The sequence below is a fragment of the Cryptomeria japonica genome, chromosome 8 (assembly GCF_030272615.1).
Source record: "Cryptomeria japonica chromosome 8, Sugi_1.0, whole genome shotgun sequence".
NCBI classification, from domain to species: domain Eukaryota; kingdom Viridiplantae; phylum Streptophyta; class Pinopsida; order Cupressales; family Cupressaceae; genus Cryptomeria; species Cryptomeria japonica.
In genome coordinates, this window is record NC_081412.1 from 322362067 (window position 1) to 322389995 (window position 27929).

A 27929-nucleotide genomic window follows, 5' to 3' on the forward strand; every position below is an offset into this window, starting at 1 on the left:
ATAGCTGAGTGGGTGAATGAATTACATAAATTTTATGTGCAATTTGGGGTAGGACATTATTGTGGTATCAATGCTCAAAATTTCCTGTCAGCCTATTGGGCGAATTCGAAAAGTGATTTTTGCATTTTAACATGGCATCAAATGACAGATTGGGGTTGGCCAAAGTACTTTATGAGACAGGGAGCAAAAATTGTAATCACAAACAAGGAAAAATATTCCATCACTCTGATCCAATTAGAGGGGTGTTTGACCATCATAGAGCATTCACCCCCTGATGTATTGCAGATTGCTCTCGCTCCTACAGTGACTACTTTGAGTCAACACAAGTGGTTGACGCTTTTGGATAGTGAGATAAGGCTATTGGTTACTGCTTGTTTGATAGAGATCACAAGAATCTTAGCACCCCAATAACCCTATGAAGATAACACAATGAAGGAGAAACTTCAGTTAATCATTGATTGTTTTGAGGATCTTGGGGACATCAGAAGTCATTATTTTTCCACGAAGGGCTGCCATACTAAAAACATATGCAAAAATCAGATTAAGTAACCTTATGCTAGACTTGGGATTGCATGATTTAATACATAGCCTGTTTCACCATTTCTTGGTCACAATTAGGAAAGAACACAATGAAGATGTTGTTGCGGCAATTAAGACTATGATGCTATGTTAATAATAATAATGATACTGTTCTCCAACCCCTTATGCTTATGTTGTTAGCTATTTCAAGGAAAGAACAAGATGTTTCTAAAGCTGATTACTAGTTGGTCAACAAGGTGCTCAAACAATGTGAGCGAAAGCTGAAAACCTTCTTGGATATTGAGGAGGTTAACGCAGTGTAATATCCCAGTTATTTTTTTTTATTTATAAGGCCAGCAATAACATCAACAAGAAATTAACCCGTTAAGATTAGAAAACATAAACTGAAAACTTGCTGAAGATTGCAACCCTTCCACTTTCTAATCACCAAGTGCCCAATGTGGGAAGGTGAGAGCATATGGTGAATAGGGGATCATTAGATCTCAAACTGCTGAAAGATGAAATGAAATACAATACTGGGCGGCAAGCCAGCCCCTTCTGCTTATCCAACGGGAATGCAAGAATCTTGGCGGTGAACCAGCCAAGAGAAACACACAAGGCACAAATCACTCGACCGCAATATTTCAGCAGGAGGACTGAAATTACAAAACAAACTCAACTCAACTGCTTATGCAGCGGGAGGACCATTACAATCAGACATCACTCGACCACTTATGCAGTGGGAGAACTGAATTACAATTTACTTGAAAATAGGCAGCAAGCCAGCCTCTTCCACTTTCCAGCGAGGTGAGATTTTACAAGGCAGAATTGGTTAGTAGTACTACTACTTAACCTTACAATAATCAAGATGATGTGAGAAGAGAGTAATGTTGAACATCCAATTAAGAACATGAAATTTCTGCTAACATCAAAAATCTGCAGGCTGGAATTGCAAAACCAGCAGCCTGTGGATTCACTAAAACGCTCATAACTCTCTTATTACTCACCCAATTCACCCAAAATCTGTTCTAAACAATTTCTATAACCGCCACAATGAGAACAAACCCAAGGAAAGCCATCGAAACACCCATATTTATTTTGCACACTTCCCAATGCATTGACTAAACCCCATGCCTAACCTGGGAAGTTCGATTTTCAATATAAAAATCCACACTCAAAATAAGATGCTAAAAAATTACAATATGCATCACCAATGGTAGGAAGGAAGGATGAGCCGATACCCAGAATGATGGAATCGTCTGGCCAAGAGGTGCGAGCAAAATACACTTTCAGCAGTCCCGCGACCAGCAACCAGAAAACACTCCAATCTCAATCAAAACACTCCACAATCTGCAACTCACTCACCAACAGCACTGGGAATACATGAACACAGCTAGGTACTATCTTGCAAGTACGAAACTGAGACTCAGCTAGGAAGCCACACTTCAAAGCTCAGATTTTTCAATCGCCAATTCGGCAGCATAACGATGCAAATTCATTTCATCCCAAATGAGAAGCCCAACACTTTCATTTATAGATTTTGAGGGCTAAAATTCAAATTCACAATCCCTCCCAATGAACGCCAAATCCAAATGCACATTCTATTTTGAAATTACATTTCATTTCTCCTTTCTCCAAATCGACCTTCTCATAGGAGCAAATATTCTTTATAAAAATGACAATAAAATCATAATGTGGCATCCAAGGTAGATAAGTGAAATATATTATAGAATTAACTTATTTCTCCATAAGGCGTCCATCTTGCCGTATTAATATTTCACTTTATAAAGTATTTTTCCTCAACAATAAATCGCCCAATATATAATTAAGAAAATGACTTATATATCAATATAACTTAAGCAACCCCCTTTTAAATAAAACGTCCAACCTTTGCCTTAAGTTATAATTTAATTTAAAACACCATTTTTCATCAAATACTGAACCTGCCAAAACAAGCTCCAAGGATATCTGGAAACAAGCTGAGAGAATTGCCCTGCCAGAAATAATCACTAAACTGAGTTGAGGAACCCTTGCCAAGGATAGCACCAAAAAAATGAGGGAAGACCAACTACTCAAACTAACCTGTCGGAAATAGCCATCTAAACAAGCCTACTGACATTCTGCTAAAAATAGTACTTGCTAAAAATAGTAAGTGTTTCCAAAGTGATTTTAACCACATTTTGAGCAATCGTCGTACTTACTAAAAATATTAAGTTTGGAAAAAGTCACCTGATGCAGATGCATGTCGAACCATCCTAAAGCTCTCTGAAAACCCAGAAGGAATACAGAATCCAAACTGTCAAACTCCCACATAGCCCCTGAAATCAACAAAGAAACCTCCTAGAAAATAGGAAACCCTAACTTTTGCCCCCGACTAGCCTACGGGCCTCCGAACTAGGCTAATGGCCAACAGAACTAATCACTACGGAGAAGGGGACATTACATGCAGCAAAAATTCAAGGAGAGGTTACCATGGAACATGAAAACCTTCAAGACGATTCTTTGGTTATGTATGCAGCTACTAAGCAAGAGGAAGTGTGCAATGAAAGTGTCATAACAGCAGTATATGATTCAATTTCAAACTTATTTAGTGATGCTTCTGAGACTAATGATTTCCATTATGTACCTTTGTGACGAGTTCACTAATCCTTGTTGATGAAGAGCGTGGTGAAAACAAATTTTCAAATGAAAGTGATCGAAAGAACAAATGTCATGATGATTTCAAATCAGCTTTGGATAATGTGCATGTTCAGGACATGTATGATGATGTTCTCCAATCAGCTAATGATAATGATTCTATATCTTATTCCAGTGATGATTCTTATGATAACTTAAGTACTTATAAGTTGGGGAGTAACTCATTCATAGGGGCAACCATTACCACGAGGAATATGATGAGCACATTTTCTCTAAACAAAGTAATCAGCCCTTTAGCATTTGGAATCACGATGGGATAGCACCTAAGTATGATGAGGATCCAACATGGGATGAATTTCCTGATAATGTTCTAGTCTTAGAGCCTAATGTTTGCATGAAGGTTGGCTTTGTTGATGCTATTGACAAAACTAATTTATCATTGCTTGCAACCGATCTTCAGCACGGACATAGTGGCCTTGTTGATTTGGAACCACAGTTTGCTGTTGAAAAAGATAAGGGAGAGGCTCAAGTTATTTGGGATATAGCTTTGGAGACCTTAATAATATATGAAACTAATTCTGATTTTTACATGCAACATAGCTGCAGTTCATCATTTTGGTTTCAACATTATTGGAAAAGACAATTCTTGGTATCTACTGAAAATCAAGTGGTAGTTTTATCGAGTTTAGATGGCACACATAGGCAAGCTAAAAACATAATGAATAATTGATAACTCCTGCACAATGGACTATTTCTAGTTGATTGAAGAAATTTTTATTTTTTCTGTTTTTCCTTTATTTCTTACACTGATAAAAAATAATGCTGAAATCTTGATAAACACAAAACAAGCAGAATGCTAAACAAGTTAAAAATCCTCAATTATCACAAGAAATAAAATCATACTTATCTCCAAAGCTCAGTTCTGGCCTGTGTTGGACAGTAAGAGTGTCACCCCTGAATCACACACACTACAATTATGGATGATATTTTAAGAATAATTTGTAGGAACTAGTGTTACATCAAAAGCATAACCATAAGGTGTTCCATGATTGCATATCGCACAAGCTATGAAATACTGAATACCTATAATGAACTCAAACAAGATAACTTGTAAACACTTAGCTCGCTTTATAAATTTTCAATCTGAAATATATAAACAAGAATAATACATTACTTGGATAGCACCCTTGCAGGAATTGCATGTAAAAGAGCACCTAGAATTCCAAGTATAGTTTGTGTTTTTCCTGTTCCAGGGGGACCCTGTAAGAAATTGAACATAAAAACACAGAATTTGAGCATTTTAGGTTAACTGTTTGAACGTTTAGTCAATAAATGGTGCACCATGAAGGGAAAATCCATGCTTGATAATATATATAATGATCTAGTCTAGGCTCCAGATTCAGCATTACTTCAGTCCATTTTCAGGCACAGATTCAATATTGTGTCATTCTTAATCAAAATCACATTAGGAAGACAAGAGGCACTCCTGTTTTACATGTTATTCAACAAGACTCATCCCACGAGGAAATTTGCAGGTTATTGCCTTTGTGAGACCTATACAGTGAAATAAATATGCCAAGGCAGACATGTTATTTTGGTTGACTTGAATTATGTGTCATTGTGTTCTCACAGGCCAGATAATTTTATCAATGTTTTCTGATTGCTTTCCAACCAAGATTATTCACATCCAACATGTACAACAATATAAATTCAACCGTGTTAACTTTCATGCAAAGATATTCAAAATATAATCTCAAACATATCTACAACTCAGCAAGAACACCTACAATGTTGGTATGAAGTTGTATTTCAGATGGGAACTTCTGCACAGGTACAATGTGAATGTTTTAGAAGTGGTTCGAGTTATTTTACTGTGTATTTCACTTTTAATATAAAGTGAAATTCTTATTTAGCTAATTTAGTCTAATAAAGAGTACATATACATTAATAATTTAGATTTATCTTCCAACTCATCTCTTGCAAAAGATAAAGAGATTTTTAAAGATGAGATTTTTCAATAAATAGTATAAAGATAGGTGCAAAATGGAAGAATGATATACAGCAATAAATTCTATTCAGCTATCATGAACAATTTGTAGAGGTTTCCTCGTAAGTTTTTCGAAATGAATGAAAAACTGATTTGAAGGTGTAATTTTTGTGCATATGTTTTATATTTTCGTAATTTAAAGTTATAGCTCGTGTCGTTGATGAAATGTTCAAAAATTTAATTTTCGACTATTAAACAATTTACGTTTTGATTTATTTAATAAGTGATCATTAGGACAACAGCTGCCTAAGGTTGAAACTCTCAAGAGTATCAAAGCATGGTTTGTGTTACTGATTGTCACCAGAGAAGGTAAGAAATTGTAGACTTTTAATCAGAAAATCGCAGCTGAATTCCCCCTTTTTTCATCAAAAAATTGCCCCTTTTTTTATCAAAAAATTGCAACACCCAAACAGATGAAAAACATGGCCAAGTGGTTATCAAAAATCCCATGAAAGCGTAAAATCTAATAGGGATTTCTATTATAAATCATGCTGTTTTTTTCTAGTGTAAAACAGTGCCATTTTTTTAGGATAACTCACAATTTTTATCAAGGATAAATTTAAACCCACGACTATGGTTTCTAGACCCATGGCTAAGATTTCCAACTGGTCCTTGCGTAGATTCAACCATAGCAGCATTAATCGTTTGAGGAATTAATCAGCAAACCAAAGGTATAAGATTTTTCGAAAACATCAGGGAAAATTCGGATTTACAAAAAAAGGTAAAAAATTGAAGAAAAATAGTTATAAACTACTTTTTAATGCCAAAGGCATTTCCTTATTTGAAATGCTCAACCTACTTTATGAAATCAACCCTTGTGAATACAAAAGAAGGATGCAAGACGATCAAATCAATCACAATCATCCATTGCTTTCCATCGCCAATTTTAGCCCTTTTTTGCCGTAGCTATTTTCTTAGCCATAGGGAAAAATATTCTGTCGTAGATGAAAAAGCAGACATCGACATTAAATATATTCATTCCCTTACGTAGTTAGTCCCAGCCTATTAATCTTATTAGTCAAACATTGTTTATGTCGAGAGTTACACATAGTTAAAGCAAGCAATTGCGCTTTTCTGTTATCTACATATTTTAATTTTTTCCTATTTTGTAAGATTTTAATAATTAATATATTATAATAGATAACTAATAAATTATATGTTTAAATATTTTTTAAAAAAATATTTATTTTAATCATTATTATATATAGTATAACTACATATAAATGATTGATTATTACATTTTATATAAAAAAATTATATTATTTCACTTTAAAAAAAGATAAAAATAATAAATTTTTAATAAATATAATTTTTTAAATAATAATATTAATAATTATTATATATATATAGAACTTTCTTTAAAACGAAATTTATTGTTATTTTGAAATCATTGTTTAAAAAAACAACCATAAACAGAAAAACTACTTAATAATTATTCATGTCTCACTCTACTCTGCAACCACGAAATTTTTGCTACAAATACCGAATCAAAGTGATTTCCTGCTTCGGAACAAGACAATTATGAATAGAACAGAGGAACTCTCTCTACTTCCTGAGATATTCTCCATTTATACTGCTTTTTTTCTTGTTTTTTGACTTATTGCGCAGTCCTGTTTTTAATTAGCATTTTTTCAATTTTTCTAGGGCTTCCTTTTCTAGGGTTAATCTCTGGTTTTCAGATTATCTAACCTAATGCTCTAATAAGTATTGTTTGGCATATACAAACGAACAACCATTCAAACATTTATTAATGATTTCTTGTTTTGTGTATAGATAATTTTCGATCTTTTTCATTCTTTTATATAACCCTAAAAATTACCTCTATGGATTGTTGTCATGCTAACATTGCTTGTGCAGGAAAGTAGTACTAATTTATTATGCAGATTTTAAGAAACCCACAAATACCTGATCAAGACTATGGATCATGAACAAGATCTAAAAGAAGAATGGAGAAAATCACAAGAGGGAGATAATGAGGATCAAGGAGGGATCTGCAACAAACAAACAAGGGAGGGAATGTCTGATCTAGAACTCTTGATGATAGATGTAACGGAGGAAGTAGAAACAGATATTGCATTCATGAAAGGTCTGGCCATTATCTATCGATTCATTGGAATTCGACTTGACAAGAAAACCGTCAAGAAATGGATTGTGGAGAATTGGAAAACATAAGTTATAAAAGTTTTGCCAAAAGGTTTCTTCACAATTATATTTGCTACAAAAGAAGAAAAACATAAAATCTTGTTTGCACACACGATCTATCAAACCAACAAATCAAGGCATGGGCATTGTTTTATAAAAATATCATCTTGAATAAGGTGTTATGGGTTCTTCATCAGTGAACAAAAGAAGGGATACAACAGCAATTCATGGATGCAAATTATAGAATGCTTTCAAGACAGAGATGGTCATAACATGAAAAGAGGAAGGCAGCCCTTTCTCTCTTAAACAAATGGTACTACCCCAAACATGTGAAAGGTTGAAGTTTGTTGGTTAAAGACACAAAGACTATCAAGGGTGCAAGTTCTTGTTCCAGTTCAACATGTCATTTACCTCAATCACAGAGTGTCTTGTAGCAGCATGAAGATTTTAAAAACAGACAAAGGATGATGTAAATAGGGTCGTGTCTTGGACACATAGAATAGTTTCAATTATGCATTTGTAATTTTGTTTTGACAAATTACATGTAAAAAAAAAAATTGTAATTGCAAGTGTCACTTTTACTTGCATTTTTGTAAAATGTAATTACATGTAAAGCAACTACAAGTTGAGTTAGATTAGGACTGTTGTTGGAATAACTATAAGTCATGGTGGTTGAGAGAATTTCTCAAGTTAGTTGGGATCCTCCCACCTTTTTCTCAAGGCTCCTCTCCTATAAATACTTGAGGAGGTCAATTGTAATCAATATCTTTTGGCAATGCAACAAGACTCTGTCAGTTTGTATGTGCACTCTAAAACTTTGAGCTTAGTTGTAAATCAGATTGCAATCAATTAAAAGAGGCAAATTGCTTTCAAACTTTGTGTTGATTCAAGGTGCTATGTGATGACATTATCTGGAGATTGATTGTGAGTTTTGAGGTGTTATACAAGAGGGATTCAAGCTCAATCTTGTAGACTTTGAGCTGCTTATTGTGTTTGGAGTTTTAGGTTGGTTTTAAGATTTGATACTACAAACTTTGAGCTGCTTGTCACGTTTGAAACTATTGTAGGACGCTCAAACAAAGGGGGTAACTTGAAGACTTTGTGTTGCTTTTATTTTCTCTGTTTGTGCATAAGGGGTACATCATGTAATTAGACTTTGAGCTACTACATACTGTGCTTGGTTACCAGAAAATCATCTAAAAAGGTTGATAGGAGAGTAGATAGTTGAAGACTTTGAGCTTTCTTTCTGTTTTCCCATCCCAGAGAAGCAACAAAGGACTTTGTGCCTTTATGGAAACTTTGCTTCTTTATTTAGTTTACTTCATAAATCATTTGAGCTTTCAGCTGTGATTCTTTTCTGAAAGAAAAGGAAAGAAAAAAGTGTCTTTTCTAAAAAAAGAGAACAAGATAGAGTTTCACCCAGATTTAGAATACATTTAGAGTTGGAGTTTATTTTTGAATTGTTGAAGTAGAAAGCAAAAGGGGGAGTCTTCCCTTAAATTAGGAGAGTTTTATACTCACACACTGTGGCTGAAACCACAATTTTGCACATCTTCCCAGGTGTACAAAATTTTCAACCAACAAAACGATTTTCTTATCAAGCCTCTAAGCAAGAGAATGGAAGATAACATGCAATGAAGACAAGAGATTAGGTACGCCATTCCCATGATCAAGGAATGAAGATATAGGGGCATACATTCTACTAAGTTATAATATATCAATCAGCAAAAGGATGTGAGCAACCGATAAGGACACTAGTGGATCGATTAAAGCAAGACACATGATAGAGGAATAAGAAGGAAAACGATTATTGGAGTTCATTGCTTGTGTCGATGTGAAGACAATTGTGAGCAATTACAAAGAACGTGGTTAGACAACCAATATAAGGACATTGAAATCAAACAGTTCGATCACCTTCATCTATGCTATGAGTGTCTATAGCAGCATGATCATAAGATTATCGCACCCAATACCACGTGATAAGTATTCGAGTGATTCCATTTTTCCATCAAGCAATATGAGTCAGTAGCCATTGTGTACACCACGAAGCCTCCAATCAGCAATAAGCTTGCAAGATACAAGACAATCGATTAACACGACTTAGAAATCAACATAATAACATTAATAGGTCACTGCCATGAACAGATTGTCATATATAACTAATCATATATTAATTAATAATTGAGGTGCGATTACCTTAGAGGAACCCAATACTATAAGGTGTGATCTCTATTAAGAAAATGGGTTATTAAAGAAAGTAGCTCCTCGAATAGGTGCCTCCCTCCATATAGTTGCCACTATCCAAATATATAAGAAAATATAAAAAAGAGATTAAGAAGGGTGGTTGAAATCATCAATTTGGTATTTGTCTTCTATTTGTATTGTTAACGGATCTGCTCTCTTGAGCATTATTTGCCATCGGCATGAGAGGTTGCATGTTATAGGGATTTACATCAGAAATAGTACCAAGGTATTGCATACATTTCAAGTACAAATCTGAAACAGCAATCAACCTTCTTCATTATAGGATTGAAGAAGATTATCAGCATAATTCCATTGTCAAATCAGGTACAGCTGGCATAGCATTATTGCTGTCATTTGAGAAGGAGATTTGAAGCATACACATACAATTGCCTGATCAGAAAGAGCCGAAATCTCTCTCTAGGTCTGCAGATTGAAATATCTCATTTACAGCATATCCTAAAGAGTTATATCAGAAACGGCAAAGTTGCAGACCCGAGATATTAGGAGCAGCAAAGATAATCCATCTACCTAACATTGATTGCATTAGTGCACATATATTTATATATCGATCAAGATCATTTTGCATATACTTAATTCTCAAATAAGATATAGCATTGATTTTAACTTCTATCATCATATTACAAGTGGAAATCGTTGTGTATCAAGTCATTCTTGCATTGATTATCATTATTTGTAAGTATTAATAGTGAAATTGAGGAAAGAAATCTCTTACAATTGTTTATTATAAGTCAAATGTTCCTATTTCATAAGTAATACCTGAAGGGGACATTACAAGTGGTATCAGAGCATTGAAATTCAATAGTTATATTTCATTGTTCCTACAAAGGGGCATTACAATTTGCACATTGTAATTGGATGTATTATCAGTAGAAACTAACATCCAAAGAAAATTTCACTGAAGGGGACAAATATGAGATAGGCCAATTATTGATACCGCAGCACCAAAATAAAGTGTCTATGTCAACACTTAAGGGGGGTGTTAGAAAGTATTAGTGCATGACATAAAATAATGTAATAAATAATAAACTATCATTTTTATGTCAATTTATTAGATGTTAGTTTTTTGTTATTAGGTATGTGTTAGTTGGGTGTTAGTGGTTTGGGTAAGCAAGAAGGAAAAAAGATTTTATAAAGCCATAGAATGTAATGATGCAAGAGTTGAAGATGAATGACTAATTTGTGGGTTTGAGCCTTGTGCTCTTTATTCGTCTCAATATTAATACACTTAGGCTCAAAAGTTAAATAACATAAAAAGTCAATTACGAACATGGAAATGTCTCCACTCTAAAAAAATCTGTAATAAAAAAGACAGAAGTGACACAGAATTAGCTTCATTGTATGAAACTATTCATAATAACATAGATGGAATACTCGCCGAGTTTTTTTGCTCGGCGAGTATTTATGCCATTAACTCGCACAAAAACTCTACTTTTGGGAAAAACTCACAGAGTTTTTGTCGCGGAGTTTTTGGCAAGTTTTTGGCAAAAACTCGACTGCATATAAAAAAGGCCCAAACACATCAAAAAATCATCTAAAGTTTTTTTTTTCAAATAAGTCTCATTCTCTTCATCAGAATATATACATGATATATAACATTTAAGTATAAGAAATACTTAAAGTTATATTTCATGTATATATTGGCAGGATGTTTGAGAGTGGTTTCAGATCTCTAGGAGTTATAATGCAAACTCTAGGTTTTCGAAGATCTTTTAAATTTTCAGACTTAGTCAAGTTTCAATAATCAACAGGCTCCTATCTCACTCACTTTATCTGCCCTGAATTCTAGACCTATCTATCTCCCTATCACTCCCACTCTATCTCACTCTCTACCACTCTATCTCACTCTCTCCTCTCTCCCCCAAGATCTAGACCTATCTCTTTACCTCTCTCTCTCTCACACACTCGAATCCACGCGAGGGGTGCTATCCTCAACCTCATTTTGGCAAGGTGGAGGAGCTACATTGGACTCCTAGGACTAGACCCTCTAGTTCTATCTCTCCCCTAGTTTCTAGTCCTATCTCTCCCCTAGTTTTCACTAGACCTAGGATGAGGAAGATGTAAAATGTTTTGATGTAGTATTAACTTTTAGTTTTACAATAACAATTTGCTATTTAATTTTGTTTCAGTCTATCAACCATCAGCATTCCACATGAGGATGCCATTTTGTACCCGGTTTCCTTTTAAATCAATCAAATATATTTAGACTCAGCTTGTTTCTTTTGTGTACTCATTTATTGACTCATTGGATGCATCTCATTGAATTTTGCGAAAAAAATGCATTTCTAATTAAATTTACACCGATTTTTTAGTTGCCAAATTTACACCGATTTTTTTTCAGGCCTTGGCGAGTTTTTGCTTTTGGTGAGTGTAGTTCAACTTTGCTTCATATAGTTAGTATGGATGAGGAATCCTTCCATAAAGAGAAGATCCTTTTAGTAGAAATACACTAGATTTCAAAAAGAAAGGAGCTTTTTTGGCAACAAAATTCAAGTTTGGCTTATAGAGGGAGACCATAATATGTTTTACTTATACAAAATATTTCTAGAAAGGTGCTGCTTTCTAGTCTGAAAAAAGTTATTTGTCCTCTATAGAGTCATTAAGGAATTTTTCTCCCATGTTCTTGCATGTCATGCTTGTATGTTTTAACCAATACCATCACATAACCAGTAGAACCTACTTCCAATGCATCGAATGAGACATATATCAAAGCTTGAATGTGAGAGAGATTCAAACTTTGACAAAGACATGGAAAAGTAGTGGAAGACATCCAAAAGTGCTCTTTTGCTGGTTTAAGTGGCAAACTATCCAAAAGCGCTCCTTTGCCAAGTTAATTCATAGATGCACTCCAAAAGGATTCTTTTGACAAGTTATTTCACATAGGTGACAAAACATTGCTCATTAAGTGTAATTTTTTCAAGTTAAGTGGCAGTGGTGACAAATTCAAGTGTATTTTTACTAGTTTGTCATTAGTTTTTTGAAAGCTTTTTATCATTCTTCAATTTTCTTCAAAGCCAGCATTACGGTTTAAGATTGTTTTTTGCCTATTTCTTGCAAATATTAGTGTTTCAATATTTTTCATAAGAACCACCATGATTCAACATGAAATTGCTATTTTAGCAATTGCTTTTTCAAAGAATATAGGAGGGTGTTCAAGCATCAAACTACTATTTTTAGCAAGTGCTTTTTGGAGGTTCTATTGTTGGAAAGTTTGGCTTAGGGCCTACTTTTCGGATGTTTTATTTCATCTTTGTTTAGGGTAATTTTTTGCCTTTCAATAGCTTTAGGCATTTTGTTTTAAAGACTGATTTTCGGGACAAATTAATCATTCTAAATCCAAAAAATTGGATGTTTATAACCTTACAAATTATCACTTGATGCATAGAATTTCTTAATGGTAGAGGATGTTAGGCTTATTCTGCTGAAATTATTGTTCAAATCAATGTATTTTATTTTTCATGTGTTTGTGTTAATTGCATCTTGTCTTTCAAAGGTTTTAGATTGAAAGTAGACAATAATATCAAGCTTTGTATTTATATTGTCTATCTATCTAGGTTGCATCTTTGTATGCATCTTAGCAATCGTGTCTCTTTGTCATTGGCTTAGAACTTGTTCCATTTAACATCTTGTGTGTGCTAACTTGTTGGTCTCTACTTTTAGCTAGTACTAAGGTACTGTGATGTTCAATGTGAGTTCTTTTTATTCTTAGTGTAGAATCTTAAAAACCAGAAAATGTCACTTGAACGACATGAGTTGTGACTTGACTTGTCCTCATAACCAAGACAAAAAGATAGGTCAAGAAATTAATTCCATTAATTTCACTATTGCAAACCCCCTAATATTGTTTATTGTTGATAATTTTACATTTTGTCTATAGCTTTGTGTCTAGGGTTAGTATAGTCCTCAAGGAGCTTCCCCTCTATAATGTCCCCATTTTAAACAAAATTGATTTGTGAACAATTAGCCTAGGTTCCAAGAAGGCTGATTGGTGGGTATGGGAGAACTCCAAAGTTCTTGGAGAGAACAAGTTTTGTAAAGTTGTTCATTGTAGTGAGTCCAATAGGTCTTGGTGACCCTCATGTTGCTCCCAAAATTGATTTCTAATCTTTTGGGAGCTCTCCAAACTTCTTGGAGGAGCATGATATTTTTAGTAAGTCACCCAATTGCTTCTAATCATCATCCTAAGTCTTTAGTATCACTTTGGTACATTATTAAGTTATTAAATAATTATTCACTTAAGTTGTCTCAGGTTGAAAATGTTAAAAGAAAAATTAGTATAATAATTCATCAAAATGGTGTTAAGTTGTGCTTCTATCTAGAACCCTAGGCTTGGGGTCTTTTGCACATAAAATTATTATTTATTTTTCAAATAGGTTTTTGTAAACAAAAAAGTTAATATTATATTTTAGTATTGATATTTTCCCTCTAGGAAAGTTATAAAAGGAGCTTGAGAGTTCATTTGGAGGGTTAGCCATTAAAAGTTATTAGCTTTTGTTGTTGGAGAGAACCCAAGTTTTTAAAAATTTCCTTGAGAGCAAAAGCCCACTTAAAATTGCTAGTTTTGGGGACAAAAACCTCCCTAGTTGGTTGGAGTGGTTTCATATAGAGATCATCAATGAGCTGCAAAGTGATGATTCGGTTTAGTTTGCAAGCATGGAAGTATTAGATGTGTTTTAAATCTCTAACATTTTGTTGTGTTGTGAAAAGTTTTGCTGAAGCTATAAAGTATTTTGGAGTGATTCAAAGGGTTTCTAGCAGAACTTACACCTTGCCAGGTTGTACCCCTTACCTGGCCGTACAATTAAGTTGATTGAATAAAGAGTTTTTTTCTTGATTTTTGTGCTGTTAGTGAAGGTTGATAAGACATTTCTTGCAGGTCGAACCACTGACTAAGAGAAAGAACCAAATTTTATGAGATATTCACTATCATCAAGAGCCATGCCCACTAGGAATGGTGGCGTGCGAGTTCTAGAGTGAAGTGCTCGGGATAGAGCAGAGTTCCCAAACTCGCCGCGAGTCAGGCGAGTTCGCCGAGTTGGCGAGTCGAGCCAAGCTCGGCGAGTTTTGCTGACTCGGGACTCGGACTCGGCGAGTTTTGACCAAAACTCGCCTGACTCGCGAGTCAGGCGAGTTATGGCAAAACTCGCCGAGTCCAAGCTCCAAAACTCGGCCACCACAGGTCAATGTTTTGACTTGTTTGACAAGTTAGTATATTCGTCAAGATTCATATATGGAATATAACATTTAAGTATAAGTGACATTTCCTTATGTCTTTTCTCTGTCTTTTCTCTTTCTTATACTTTAAGTTATATTCCATATATATTGTCAGGATGTTTGAGAGTGGTTTCGGACCTCCATGAGTTATAATGCAAAATCTAGTTTTTGAAGGATCCTTAAAATTTCCAGACTTAGTCAAATTTCAGGCCATTTCAGGATCAGGATGACATTCCAGACTTTTAAGGCGAGTTCACTCTGACCATGATGTAAGGGATGGGACCTAGGAGGACACTATGCATTCAACCAAGGTTTGATTTAGCAACTTGAAGCGTGACCAGATAGTACACAAAAACCCTAGGAATGATCTAAATAACCCCTAATCACTCAACTAACCTAACCTCCTTCACTCCACCTTGAGGAGATCCACCTGATTTGATGACCTTTGAGAAACTCAATCCCTTTAATGCAAAGGCTAAGACACTAAAACGACCAACAACAAAACTAAAAGAGCTAACCCTAGAAAGCAAAAAGTGGGGGTCTTCATTTGCAATGGGGCGATGTGTGAGTACCTCACAACAGGGATGTTTCTTAAAATTTTGAAAAAAGGGGGTGAGTTGGGGACATTTCCTACCTATCCCCACATCCCAAAAAATCCCCCCATGGGGCACAAGGTTATTTTTGGCAAGGGACATGTCTCTGAGGAGCATATTTCAAACCCTTCTGGCCTCACAATTCCCCCTTCCATCCAACATATATATAGCCTAAAAACTAAGAGGTCCAAGAAAGACCAAGGTCAACTATAGTCCCAAGGTAAAACCTAAGTTCAAAAAGCACACTATTTAATGCTACCATACACAAGCATTCCTTACAGTTTCCAAGTGAAGATGTCCATGATGTCTCATGTTGGTGCTCCCAAAATTTTAATTTGGCCAAAGAAAATACTAAACAGAAGCCCCAAACAAGTAGATACTCTACCAACATGCCTTTCATGGCATAACAAGCTAGCACACATTATAATTGGGCTTTATTCAATAATGGGTGCATGAAACAAGTTTTAAATTGTTAAAAATCTCTTAATTTCAAGGTTTTTTTAATTTTGCCGAGTCATTGCCAAGTCGTTGCCGAGTCATAGCCGAGTCACGAGTCGAGTCGGCCTTGCCGAGTCCGAGCCGAGTCCGAGTCTGGGAACTTTGGGATAGAGTGCTCCAATAACCTTGGTTATGGCCGCCATAACCCTATTTGCTGCCTTCAAACATTTAGTGGTGGACAAACAGCTACATGGTGGACTTTGGAAATCAATACGAGAACTGTACCTGTCATACCCCTACTAGCAAATTATCAGACAAGTACATGTCTGACTTCAATTTCCAATCACATAAATAATTCTTCCAGTGAACTTTGGTGAAGGTTGGAACTGTTTGAGGAGGTGTATCACCTTATGTTCATTATTGGTGGGTTGGGAGTGCATGGGTTGAGTTTTTCTAGAAAATTTCCTTGCTATCCAGATCTGTTGCAGCATGTTACATGTTGATATCAAACCAGAAAGATACCATATTATTACCTATGTGAGGCATACTACTTGTTGGTTTTGTGATTTCATTTTAAGAAGTGTTGCAGCAGCTTATTGCATTTGATATTTCACTGTAAATACAGGATGGTAGTACTGCCAATGAGTTTGATCATTTCTCATTGATGAATGCACTCGACACAACGAATAAGTGGAAAGGATTTGGATTGCTTGCCCTACAAAACAAGTGGAATCATTGTATTTTGCTTTCCCACTGAATAAGTGGAAGTGCCCTTTGTTTACCCACTGCATAAGTTGATGCTTTGTAATTACACTCTGCCAAATAGCATTGTCATGTAGACTATGCTGAATAAGTGTGTAGTCTAGTGCATTTTCTTTTCCGTTGCAAGATGTTGAGTAAATTGTAGTCATGAACACCGTATGCTCTCACCTTGCCCATCTCGAGAACTGGGTGATTAGAAAATGAAAAAGACGCCGTTTTGTATTTCATTTCAGTTGAAGTAATTTTCAAAAAAAAAATATAGTTGTATATTAGAGTGGTATCAGAGTTGGTGATCTTGTCAGCTTGTTGGGAAGCTAACCATTGTTTGCATTGTAATGTACACTATGCTGAATAAGTGTGTAGTGTTCTTTCTTTTCAATTGCATAGCACTCCATTGAAGAAAGGAGAATTGGATGCCTTGGAGCCTAGTGCATTTTCTTTTCAATTGCAAGATGCCTAGTAAATTGTATAGTCTTAAACACCGTATGTTCTCACCTTGCCCATCTTGGGAACTAGGTGATTAGAAAATGAAAATTGCTTTGTATTTCATTCCAGTTGAAGTAATCCTCAAAAAAAAATGTATATATAGGTGTATATTAGAGTGGCATCAAAGTTGGTGATCTTGCTAGCTTGTTGGGAAGCTAACCCTTGTTGGAGATATTTTAGTTGCATAACATTGTTTCAGCAGTTGCTTGTGTCAAAGTTCATTGCTCCATCCAATTGTGACAAGAAAAATTCAAAACTTCAACATTCACCTTCGTCACTTAAGAATTGGGACAGAAGCTTTTTAGTGTAGGTAAAAGACTTGAACACCTGCACCAATCAAAGGATGAATTACTTTGCATTTTGGATATAGTGGAGAGTTGTTTATCAATGATAGATTAGCTTGATTCTTTGGAGATGTAAATTGTCGTGGTCCCTACTGTGAATTCCTTGGTTAAGCTAGAACTTATGAAACAACCAGATCAAAAAGTGGAACTTGCAATTACCATCTGTACTACTGAACTTACAAGAATTTCTTGAAGTACAATGATGACAAAATGAAGTATATCAATTGATTGTAGATAGTTTCCATGGTTTGGATGATACTAGACATCCTTCTTTTGCCAAGAGAGTAAGAATTCTAGAAACTGTTGCAAAGATTAGAGCTTCTATGGTGATGCTTGATCTTGACTATGATGATCTAATACTCCAAATGTTCAACTATTTCTTTGTCGTTATCATAAATGCTTATGTTGAGAATATTGTAACGTGATCACAACAAACCCTAGAATTGAAAAATAAATAATAAAAAAATTGCAAAATCATGGCTTTAAAATAAAAGTTGAAAAAAATTTAGAAAACCTTAGATTAATTTGAACACAAGTGAAATATGAATAAACATGTGTTAGAAAGAAAATGTAAGAACTTGGGGAAAATTAAGAAAAGAATACATTCTTGAAACTTATAAAATTGCAAAAACCTCACTTGCACAATTGCCACAAGAAGACCAAAAAAAATTGTTTAATCCACTTTTTTGTGTGCATTTTTCCAATGTTTACCTCATGGGCCACATTATAGATGCAACAACAATTCAAAATCTTTGACTGCCAAGTACCTACAAAAATTCATTGTGAGTTTCTGTTGGCCTCACACCAGCTTAGCCATGAGTTTACTTGGGATTTTCTCAAGTAGTAAATAAGTCGCAAGTACTCATGGTTTTTACAAGTGCGTGGCAACTTTTTCAACTATGGCTACTGCTTTTGCACACAGTCCTGTAGCATTTATCATAACCCTACAAACATTATGCATGCACAATCCATAAAGGTTTTTCATGTAGTCCTAGACTCCTAACTAACCATCTAAAAGACTGGCCTACATTGACACACCTGAATGATTGACCTATATTAGTTACCAACTACTAGATGGTCAAATTGAACTATCAATGTCTTCTTCGCTCCCATGGCCATCTACATCAATCTCAATGAAAAAAATGTGAAGAATAATTCAAGCATCTAGCTATCATCAGTCATGTTCCAAAAACTCAACGAGGTTTATGATTTCACTTTTTTATTTCCCTTTTTAAGGCAAGAATATTTTGTTGTATAATCATCAATGTATGTGACTTTAAGCCATACAATCACATTCAACATATATAACCTTTTGATCTATGTTACCCAAGAACACGTAACCGGACAAAATCAGGTCGTACCAAGGTGGGAGGGTCTAGGGTACGCGGGGACGCCTCAAAAACGGCCTTGGCCATCCCTATAATTTAAAAAAAAAATGGGAACAATTCCAATATGTTGGCAAAACGCTTGGAAACATCCAAGGATGGCTAGCCATCCCCAACGGCACAGCAAGGTAAAAGTTCATCTTTAAAAAAAAAAAACTCAACCATCTACCAACAATCCAAGGTTGAAAGCTCACCAAGATTTGTCGCACCATCATCCCACCACAAAAAAGACCATAGTAGAAAATTGTTGAATAGGTGGCATTGTCCATGGCATAAGATCGAGCAAGACACAACTCATAGTGCATCGGTGCATTCCCCAGGTGATTGAGAATGTCTTGCAGATGCTAAAACTCTAAGGTCACATTCTCAGTTTGAGCTTCAATTTGTAGCTTACAATTAGCATTAGCTTTCTCAGCTTGTGAATAAGTAAATCTTGAAATTCTTGATAGAAAATAGCATCATTACAAAATTTCAAAGCTGAATGAAGTATATGCTCTACATTTATTGCCTTGAGTTGCCATGCATGCAGGCAACTGAGCAAAATATCCCCAAATGCAGTGCCCATAGAAATTAGACTATGTAAGGAAATTTTCAAACAGACTATGAATCCAACTCCAAGCTCACAAAATATGTCTAAAATAATTGCATATACTAATTGTTGTGCGTTGCACACACTCCCTGTCGCCGACAGGGTCCCCCTCTTTTCTTTTCCAGCCTTCGTCCTGCTGAGTTGCGAATTTGAATTTTTATCCACCATTTTGGGATCCAACAAATAGTAGTGAAGCATTGAGCTATGTCACCATTAGTAGATGGGGCGTCTGTTAGTTTTAAGTCACATGACCTGGGAGTCTTGCGTAGAGAGTCTCGTAATTTGAGTGCCCAAAATCAATCCAAGGGAGACTAAGGTTTAGCACAAGCCTGAGAATCGGCTAGATAGGCAAGGGTGTCAGTTGTCCCGGAGCTTGCAAAAGTCACCTTTGGGCCGAAAATCGCCTGATGAGGAGAAACGTCTAAGTTTGGAAACCTTTCAAAGTCGCCTTTGGGCCGAATTTCGCAAAATACGTAGAAAATGTTATAACAAAAAAACTTTTCAATAGGGCCTTCCAAGCTGAAAATGGAGAATGGAGTAAAACGCTTAACTAAATAAAAAGTTTTCAAACTCCTTTTTTGCCCTGAAAATTGGCAAATAGGTGAAAATCACACAATGGTGATAAAGGGCGTTAAAGTGAAAACTTTTCAAAAGTGACTTTTAACCCGAAAATGATAAGTTAAAACGATAAACCTTTTCAGAATGCCCTTTTACCCCGAAAATCGCTAAAGCGTTGGAAATGGCGAAGTTGGCAAAAGTGGATTCTAGCCCGAGATTGGGCAAAGCAAGTGAAATCGCGAAACTTGAAACCTTTTCAAAATAACCTCCTGACCCGAAAATCACGAGTTATGTCATAAGGCGTCATAAACTTAAAACCTTTCAAAAGCACCTCATGGGCCGAAAACGCTAAGTTAAGTAAAGGCGTTAAAAATAAAGCACTTTTCAAAAGGTCCCTTTGCCCCGAAAATGGGCAAACATCATGAAAATCGCGGACTTCGGAAAACTTTTCAAAAGGGCCTCATGGGCCGACAAACGAAAAGTGAATAAGGCGATATAACTTAAAACCTTTTCAAAATAACCCTTTGGGCCGAGAAACGCAAATCATCAGTAAGGCGTTCTTTTTTTTAGTTTACAAAATGCCCTTCCAACCCGGAAATTGGGCAAAGAGGATGAAAGTCGCGACAAGTTAAAAGGCGTTTTTATAAAAGTTGTCTCCTACCTCGAAAATCGCGAGCAAGGTGAGTGGCGTTCTACTAAGTTGGCAAAAGATCATCCTATCCCGAAAATCGGTAAAACATGGCGTCACTTTTTAAGTGTGCATTTTATGGTTCCTACCCCGAAAATCGGCAAGTATAGTCCAATATCGCGTAAGGCATAGGGAAGAACGTTTTTATTTCTAGTAATCGCAGAGTTTGCATTTCATTATTCCGCCCCATGAAAATCGTGAAGGCAAATTAAAGCGTTATAACTCTTCCAACTTTGCAAAAGGCCCTCCCAGTCCGAATTCGCGCGGTAGGGTTTTATCTCTGCATTTTCATTTCGCCCCTCCAGTCTGAAAGCAAGTTAGAAGGGATAGAAAGGCGGCATTTTACCTCAGCAAGTCTGCATAATCCTTGCAATCCAATATCGCGCAGGAGAGAAAAGTGGAAAGGCGCAAAACTTTGCAAAAGCGCCTAAGCCTCCGAAGTTCATTCATCAATTGGGCAATTCGCCAGGTAAGTTCGTTTTGTCTCCTTTGAGGTCATTAAATGAATGCGAAATTGGTCACTGTGCTTAAACAAATAATGGAGAATTAATTAGATGGTGAAGTTTTGTAGATCACAATTTTCTTTAAACATAGCGCAAAGGCAAAGCCTGTCGGGAAAATTAACCTTGAAATGTAAAATTCAGACTTAGGAAAATTTTGAACATTTTGAAAAAACTGAACTTAGGCAAAACTTTTCTGGCAATCGTTTGAAGACCCAAACCCTCAGCTGCAAAATTGAGCATTTGTCCGCACCATCGTAGTTAGTCGGAAGTAGCAGTTTTTGGAGCTCGCTCCATGTAACAGATTTAAACAGCCCAGCTTAATTTCCTATTTCATAGCATTTCGCTTCTAGATAAGCAAGCTCTTTTACTAAAGCATCGTACTTTCTTCAAATTTCAGTTTTCCCATTGATCCTTATGTGCTAACATCATTCTCTATTTTGACTAACCTATTCACTTCCTTCATCTCGTCTCGTAATCCGCGTCCAATTGTGCAGGATAAATGCCTAAATCGATGGTAGAATCCTCAAAAACACCTAGTGCAACCGAAACATCTCGGGTCTCTAAATCTAACATTCCCCTAGAGGCGAGAAGATGAAGTACCAGTACCAAAGAGGAGGGAGTAAAAAGTCCAGAGCATATGGGAGAACATAGGTGATACTGATTTGGGCCACATAGACATTCAAGATTTCAAAAACAGGGTATATTCTCCTAACGCCTATGGCAAGCCTAGGCGGATGATGGAAAGTGGTATTGCTCAGGCAGCAGGTTTCCCTCCATCCGTGCAAAATTATGAGCTAATAGTTGAGGCTGCACGACATTATCAGCCAGAGACCAGATTAGTGGTTCTAGAAAATATGGTGCTAGCTGATTTCACACCTGAGGCCATTGGGGAAGCATTTGACATCCCATTTCCTAATAATCCCATTGCTACAACTATAGATGAGGCACAAGTTGCTTACGACATGAACCCTGCTAAATGCAGGACATTGATAAACGAAGAATGGTATAAGGAGAGAAGGCCTTTGAGTATAAGGATCAATAAAAAGACCCCCAGAAGTGACTTTCATAACGAGCATGGTGATATGGTCACCTTACTCAGCCGGGTTATGGGACTCCCTCAGTCTAACGTTTTTGAAGAGTGGATGTTCTACTTTACGGAGCAGGGCTTTGCCGAGAAATCCAAGTTCTACTGGGCTCAGATCATCAGTGATAATATCCATACACAGCTGGTCGAACTTGAGGAAAAGAAGTACTTCACTGTGACCTCCTACCTGATTTACATGTTTTCCTAACACCAGCCACTGGCAGGATTAATCAAGAAGGGTGAAATCGGGAATGGCCCAAATCAGGTCAAGGTATATGAATGCTACCCTCAACTGCATTACTATGACATAGCTCAAAGAGAAAAGAACAACGTTGCTTATGCAATTGGTCAATATGAGTGTGTCAATGACGCCTTTACAATGCACCTAGTCAGGTTGATGCAGGGGGGATTGCACATAAGGCTCTCAGAGCAGGCTACCATTTTGGTACAAAAGTACGGTGTATGGTTTATTCAATTCCCCAGGTTCACTTACCTCAGGATAGCAGGCTTTGAGGGAGCACCACTCCGACTTCCACGCTATCCGACAGACAAAATAGTCCTTATGGAAGTTGCAAGGCAGGTACATCCAACGGGCAGCTTACTCAGAGATAAGAAACAGTCTGGATTCACCTTCCCTATGATTTTGGGTACCCTCGATGTGCATTTCAAGAATTCAGTACAAGTTGATGAGTCACTTGCTGAATTGGCATCTTATGGCTTACAAGAATATTTCCCAAGGAAGTGTTTCGATCATGACAATTTGGCAAAAAGAGCCTATGGTAGGCGCTACAGAGCGAAAGCATCAATTGAGGATTATTGGAGCAATTGTTCCGATAACTATGAGGTCCGGCGGCGTGAGTATTCAAGGCTAAGTGTGCAGCAAATGCGGCTTTATGAATACCGTCAGGTCCCAAATCAGGTAACAGATTATGGCAATTGCTTGCAAGTCCAAGAATTTGAGGCAGTTAAATACCTCTTGCCGGGCATTGATTGGTCTCAGGATCCAATTACTGATTTTGAGGCAATTATGGCAGCTCCAAGAAGATATACCGATCACTGGTTATCCCAACAGATTGAGAAACTAGCCCATGAAGGAATTCAATTTACATACCATATGATGGGCAATCTCGATTCCCAGTCTTCGGAGGATGAGGGAACCTCAAGTGCACCGAAAGAAGAAGTTGAGAAACCCAGAAAGAAGAGGAAGAAAGCCAGAGCTAATAGAGGGACTCGGACATCAAAAAGAACTAGAAGGGAAAAGATCCCTATCAGAAGGCCGGAAGTCAGTTCGTCATCCAAAGACCCCAGTTCCGAGGATGACACAGTCGAGCTTGACTATATACCTGCTCCGCCCTCCCAAAGTAATGTGGATGCATTTGAGGCTAATAATCCTCCAGCACAAGGTGAGTCGGATGCAGAAGTTAGGATCATTGGTTCTGATGAACCTACAAATCAAGTTGAGGAGGGAGAAATTTCGTCTAATCAAGAGGCTGGTAGAAGTGAGCTCACCCAGGGGAGTCGACATGAATTACAATTGAATAGCACCGGCAAGGATGACACCACCATTGAGGGAACGAAAGGGGGATGAGACTCAGCTATGAGTAAAGAACTAGATACTGCACTTGTTCCTTCTATGACAGATCAATTGCAGATAGGCAGTGAGCCAGCTGAAACCTCTAAGGAGCAAAGTGGGAATTTGGCCATAACATCCGGACAGACCATCCCTCAAGAATGGCTAATTGCTCGTGCATAGCGGAAAGCAGTCGTCAAGCTGCCTATCAACTTGGAGGATATCTTCTCTCGCATTGGAGAGATAAAGTCCAAAGGTAAGAAAAAGCTCAAGACCTACTCTCGGATCACTAAAGATGAGCAAAGGAACCGCACAATCCATATCGCTACCCCACCTGTAGATAAGCCAGCAAATCAAATTGCATTGGCCGATTATAGCATTGCAACCATCCCGATAGGGCGAGCCACCAAAGAGCAAGAAAGGGAAGAGTTCAAGGATTCTGTGCGGAATATGCTCAGACAACTCAACGAAATGACTGCTAAGAGAAATATGTACCGAGTTCGTGCTGAGCAAGCTGAGGGATATATTGATCACCTGCTAAAACCATTGCAACATGCCCTTGAATCCCATGTTCCCCCATTGGCATTGGCACAAAGGACTACAACAAAGTTTGAAGGAGTACGTGATACCACCAAAGCTGTCGAGGAATGGATTCGGGAAATTAAGGAAAAGGGAGAGCGGATCATTGAAGATGTAAAGGAAATGGCCCACCATCGAGAGACCATTCTTGTCAAATTGTTCGAGGTAAAGAAGTGTTTCAGGGTCCATGAGGTGGTTGGTACAATTCTTCCCGTCATGAGGGCTCTTTTCTGGACCCACATGTAGTTTCTCACATTGTCCGCTATCCTGGATCCTTATGACATCAGCATTTTTAAATAATGGTACTCGACTGCCAACATGAAGAATGACACAAAAGACACCATTAATAAAGAGCAGGAGGAATGCGAGGAAATTTTGAAAAACATGAGGGATCTTGGTGGAAAGATCCTCCGATCAATGGTTCTGGGCTGGAAAAATAGTTTGTCCGATGATCAAGTACAACCAGATTGGGAGGATAGATTGAGAATTGATAAGGTCGCATACTCCATGGAGGACCCAGGGTTTGCCAGTGGGTAGCATTCGGACCAGAGAAACGAGAATCGCCCGAAATCGCCCAAACTCGGCAAGTCCGAGTCCGAGTCAGGCCAAACGAGTCCCAGGGGCTCGGACTCGGACTCGGACTCGGCCGAGTCTGGAGAGTAAACTCGCCAGACTCGCCGAGCTGGCGATTTTGGCTCAAAATCACCAGACTCGCCGAGTCCTGAGCCCCAGACTCGGCTACTGGCTGGGTTAATAAAATGACAAAAAAAAAACATTTTAAAAAGTTTTTTTAAAAAGTAATAAGTTTTTTTGGAAGGGCGAAATTTGACATTTTGGTCTCTCCGTCAGGATTATTTTATGGAATATAACATTTAAGTATAAGTACTTTAAGTTATATTCCATATATACTGTCAGGATGTTTGAGAGTGGTTTCGGGCCTCCAGGAGTTATATTGCAAAATCTAGTTTTTGGAGGATTCTTCAGTTTTCCAGACTTAGTCAAATTTCAGGATCAGGACATTCCAGACTTAGCCAAATTTCAGGGCATTTGAAGATCAGGATGACATTCCAGACTTTATCACTCACCAACTTGACCTAGCTTGGACCTTCAAGAATGATACTCACCAAGCAAGACCTAATTAGCAACAAGTGCAAAACCAGGCCCTAAGGAAGACTCTCAAAGAAACCCTAATTCAGACTTGTAATAAGCTTTTTAGGCCTCGCGGGGCGCTACCCCTCGACCTCGCCCTGTATCGCGACAGGAAGCGCGCAAGGGGCGCTGCCCCTTGACCCCACCTTGGGGGCACTGCCCCCAAACCCCCGTCGAAAAATATGGGGGAAACTGTGTCGATAGAAGTAGAGAAAATTTAACCTCCGAGTCTGACATTGATTGGATCGACCAGGTAGATATAGAGGTTGAGACTGTAGCCATGGCAGAGGAGGAGCGGAGAGCACGAGCACAGACAGGAGATTCAGAGGCAGATAGTGACACGGATGTTCCTGATGTTGGTGAGCATGGCATGGTGTCACAGGGAGCGGCTATGGCAGTCGAATCATCTAGGAACTACCTTAGACGCCTTCGCAGGGGGCTGGGGCCGGATGGTGCAGGCTCCTCTGAGCCATAGACTTGTAGTTGTATTTACCTTTGGTATTTGTATGAAACATTTGATGATGATCATATGATGACATGGATTTTTTATTCCATGAGTTTTGTAATATTTTATACATTTGACAATATTTATATATCTATGTTTGTTATTTTCTTCAGCTACAATTTGCCTTTATGCTTATGTGATTGATGTATACTTGTGTATGTAATCAAATGAGCCGAGTTTGATGATGTTATTGTGTCTTTAAGGTGTATTCAATAAAGGGTGTCTGAAACAAGTTTTAAATATTTAAAAATCTCTAAATTTCTTGAGTTTTTCACTATCCCGAGTCCAGCCGAGTCTGGAGCCGAGTCTGACGCCGAGTCCCGAGTCCGAGTCCGAGTTGGCCTTGCCGAGTCCGAGTCTCGTTTCTTTGATTCGGACATATTAAGTTTTGAGGCTCATCGATCCGACTGTAAGGATGGGTTAAAGCATGTAGATCGCCACTTGGAGGGTATGCAATATAAAATACGCCATCCTCCCATGCCCCAAAGCATGGTGTTGTTCCAGCTATGCATCAGATTTCAAGAATATGTTCGGGCAGAGCGTACAGTAGGTCGGGACATCTGGAAAGAGTATTTGCATAGCGAGGATGAATTTTTGGAAAAAGGGTCTACAAAAGAAAAGGAGAAAGTGCTTTCATAAAGCGCAAGTTTCTTTTAAAATCTTAAAAAGCACTTTTTAGGCATAAAGTTCATTTCTAACTACCAAAACAGTTGTAAATCTTGAGCTCCATGCATGTGCACTTTTTGGAGCAGCTTTTTGGGTAGTTATTAATTACCTTTTTGGGAGTTATTGTTTCTCCTTTTGTTGTTGCTGATATTTTGCCTCCCATTTATGGGTATGGGCAGTTTTGATAGAGGATGAATCTGGCCCACTTGTTTAAGTTTAATCTTGGCCATTCATCCGTTTTTAGAATTCTATATAAAAGAATTTGTTCCTCTTTGTAAAAGGAGAAAAAACAAAGATTGTTGCAAAAACTATGTCAAAATACATACAGGATTTGATGGATGTTAAAGTTGTGTTTGTTTTACTGTGAGTGCATGGTCCTCTTCTCCATTTATTTCATATTTCTGCAACTGTATTTAATTTCAGACAGTTATTTATGCATATATTTGATGGAAAATCTTGGTTCATACCATTAGGGAATAGTTGATTATTGTTTCTTCTGCATGGTTAGTCTGAACCCCCCTTTTGTGCTAAGTTCGGTTATCAGATTTGGATAAATAGGTGTAAGAGTCTATCGTTCGTATCTAATAAGCTTGAAAATTCAAAATCCTTAGATGATTGCACTGGTTTTTACCTAGTTGTGCTAATTAGCTGGCAAAGTAATTTCTAGTTATATTAAGACTTCCGTCTATGTGTTGAAATATGTTGTCTTAGTTAGAATTAGTTAGTTGTTCTTATTCACTCTTTATCCCTCTCTCCTTTTTCCCTTTTCATTAAAGAAACCCTCCAGTCAAGCTGAAATAACATCAATCAGATGATATAGGACTATAAATTTTAGGGAGCCTGTATGAAACCAATTCTGTCTAACCGTAAGTCCCCTTTGTGTTTCCAGCAAAACACATCAACCACTAAGCTATCCTGCAGTCAAGACCTGACAACCAAAACATTGAGGTCATCCCTATTGATCAATTGAAATAGCATTAGGGATTTCCTTATCTCAAGAGAGGATAGGATTCTTAGTAATCTATTTTGCGTTGGCTGGATGAAGTTGTAGTTCAGCGACTTTAGACACGTCAACACTAATATCATCTGACTATTGGTCTAAACACTCTATATTGACTTGTTAGAAGACCTCTAAGGTCAACAAATGTGATGCTTATCCACTGGGTGCGTATATACTTTGACATCAGAATTAATCTCTGTGTGAGAAGC

General features: G+C 37.2%; 1 protein-coding gene across 3 annotated transcripts in view; it reads right to left on the bottom strand.

Annotated features, from left to right (window-relative positions):
* The window catches only part of LOC131061504 (probable helicase MAGATAMA 3), a 179993-nt gene that overhangs the window by 106652 nt on the left and 45412 nt on the right, over positions 1-27929 (bottom strand). For all 3 annotated transcript variants that reach the window (XM_057995220.2, XM_057995221.2, XM_057995222.2), the window contains exons 8-9: positions 4331-4416; positions 4060-4110 (exon numbers count right to left, since the gene is read on the bottom strand). In XM_057995220.2, the coding sequence (XP_057851203.1) occupies positions 4060-4110; positions 4331-4416 (137 nt within the window). The remainder of the gene's footprint in view (positions 1-4059; positions 4111-4330; positions 4417-27929) is intronic.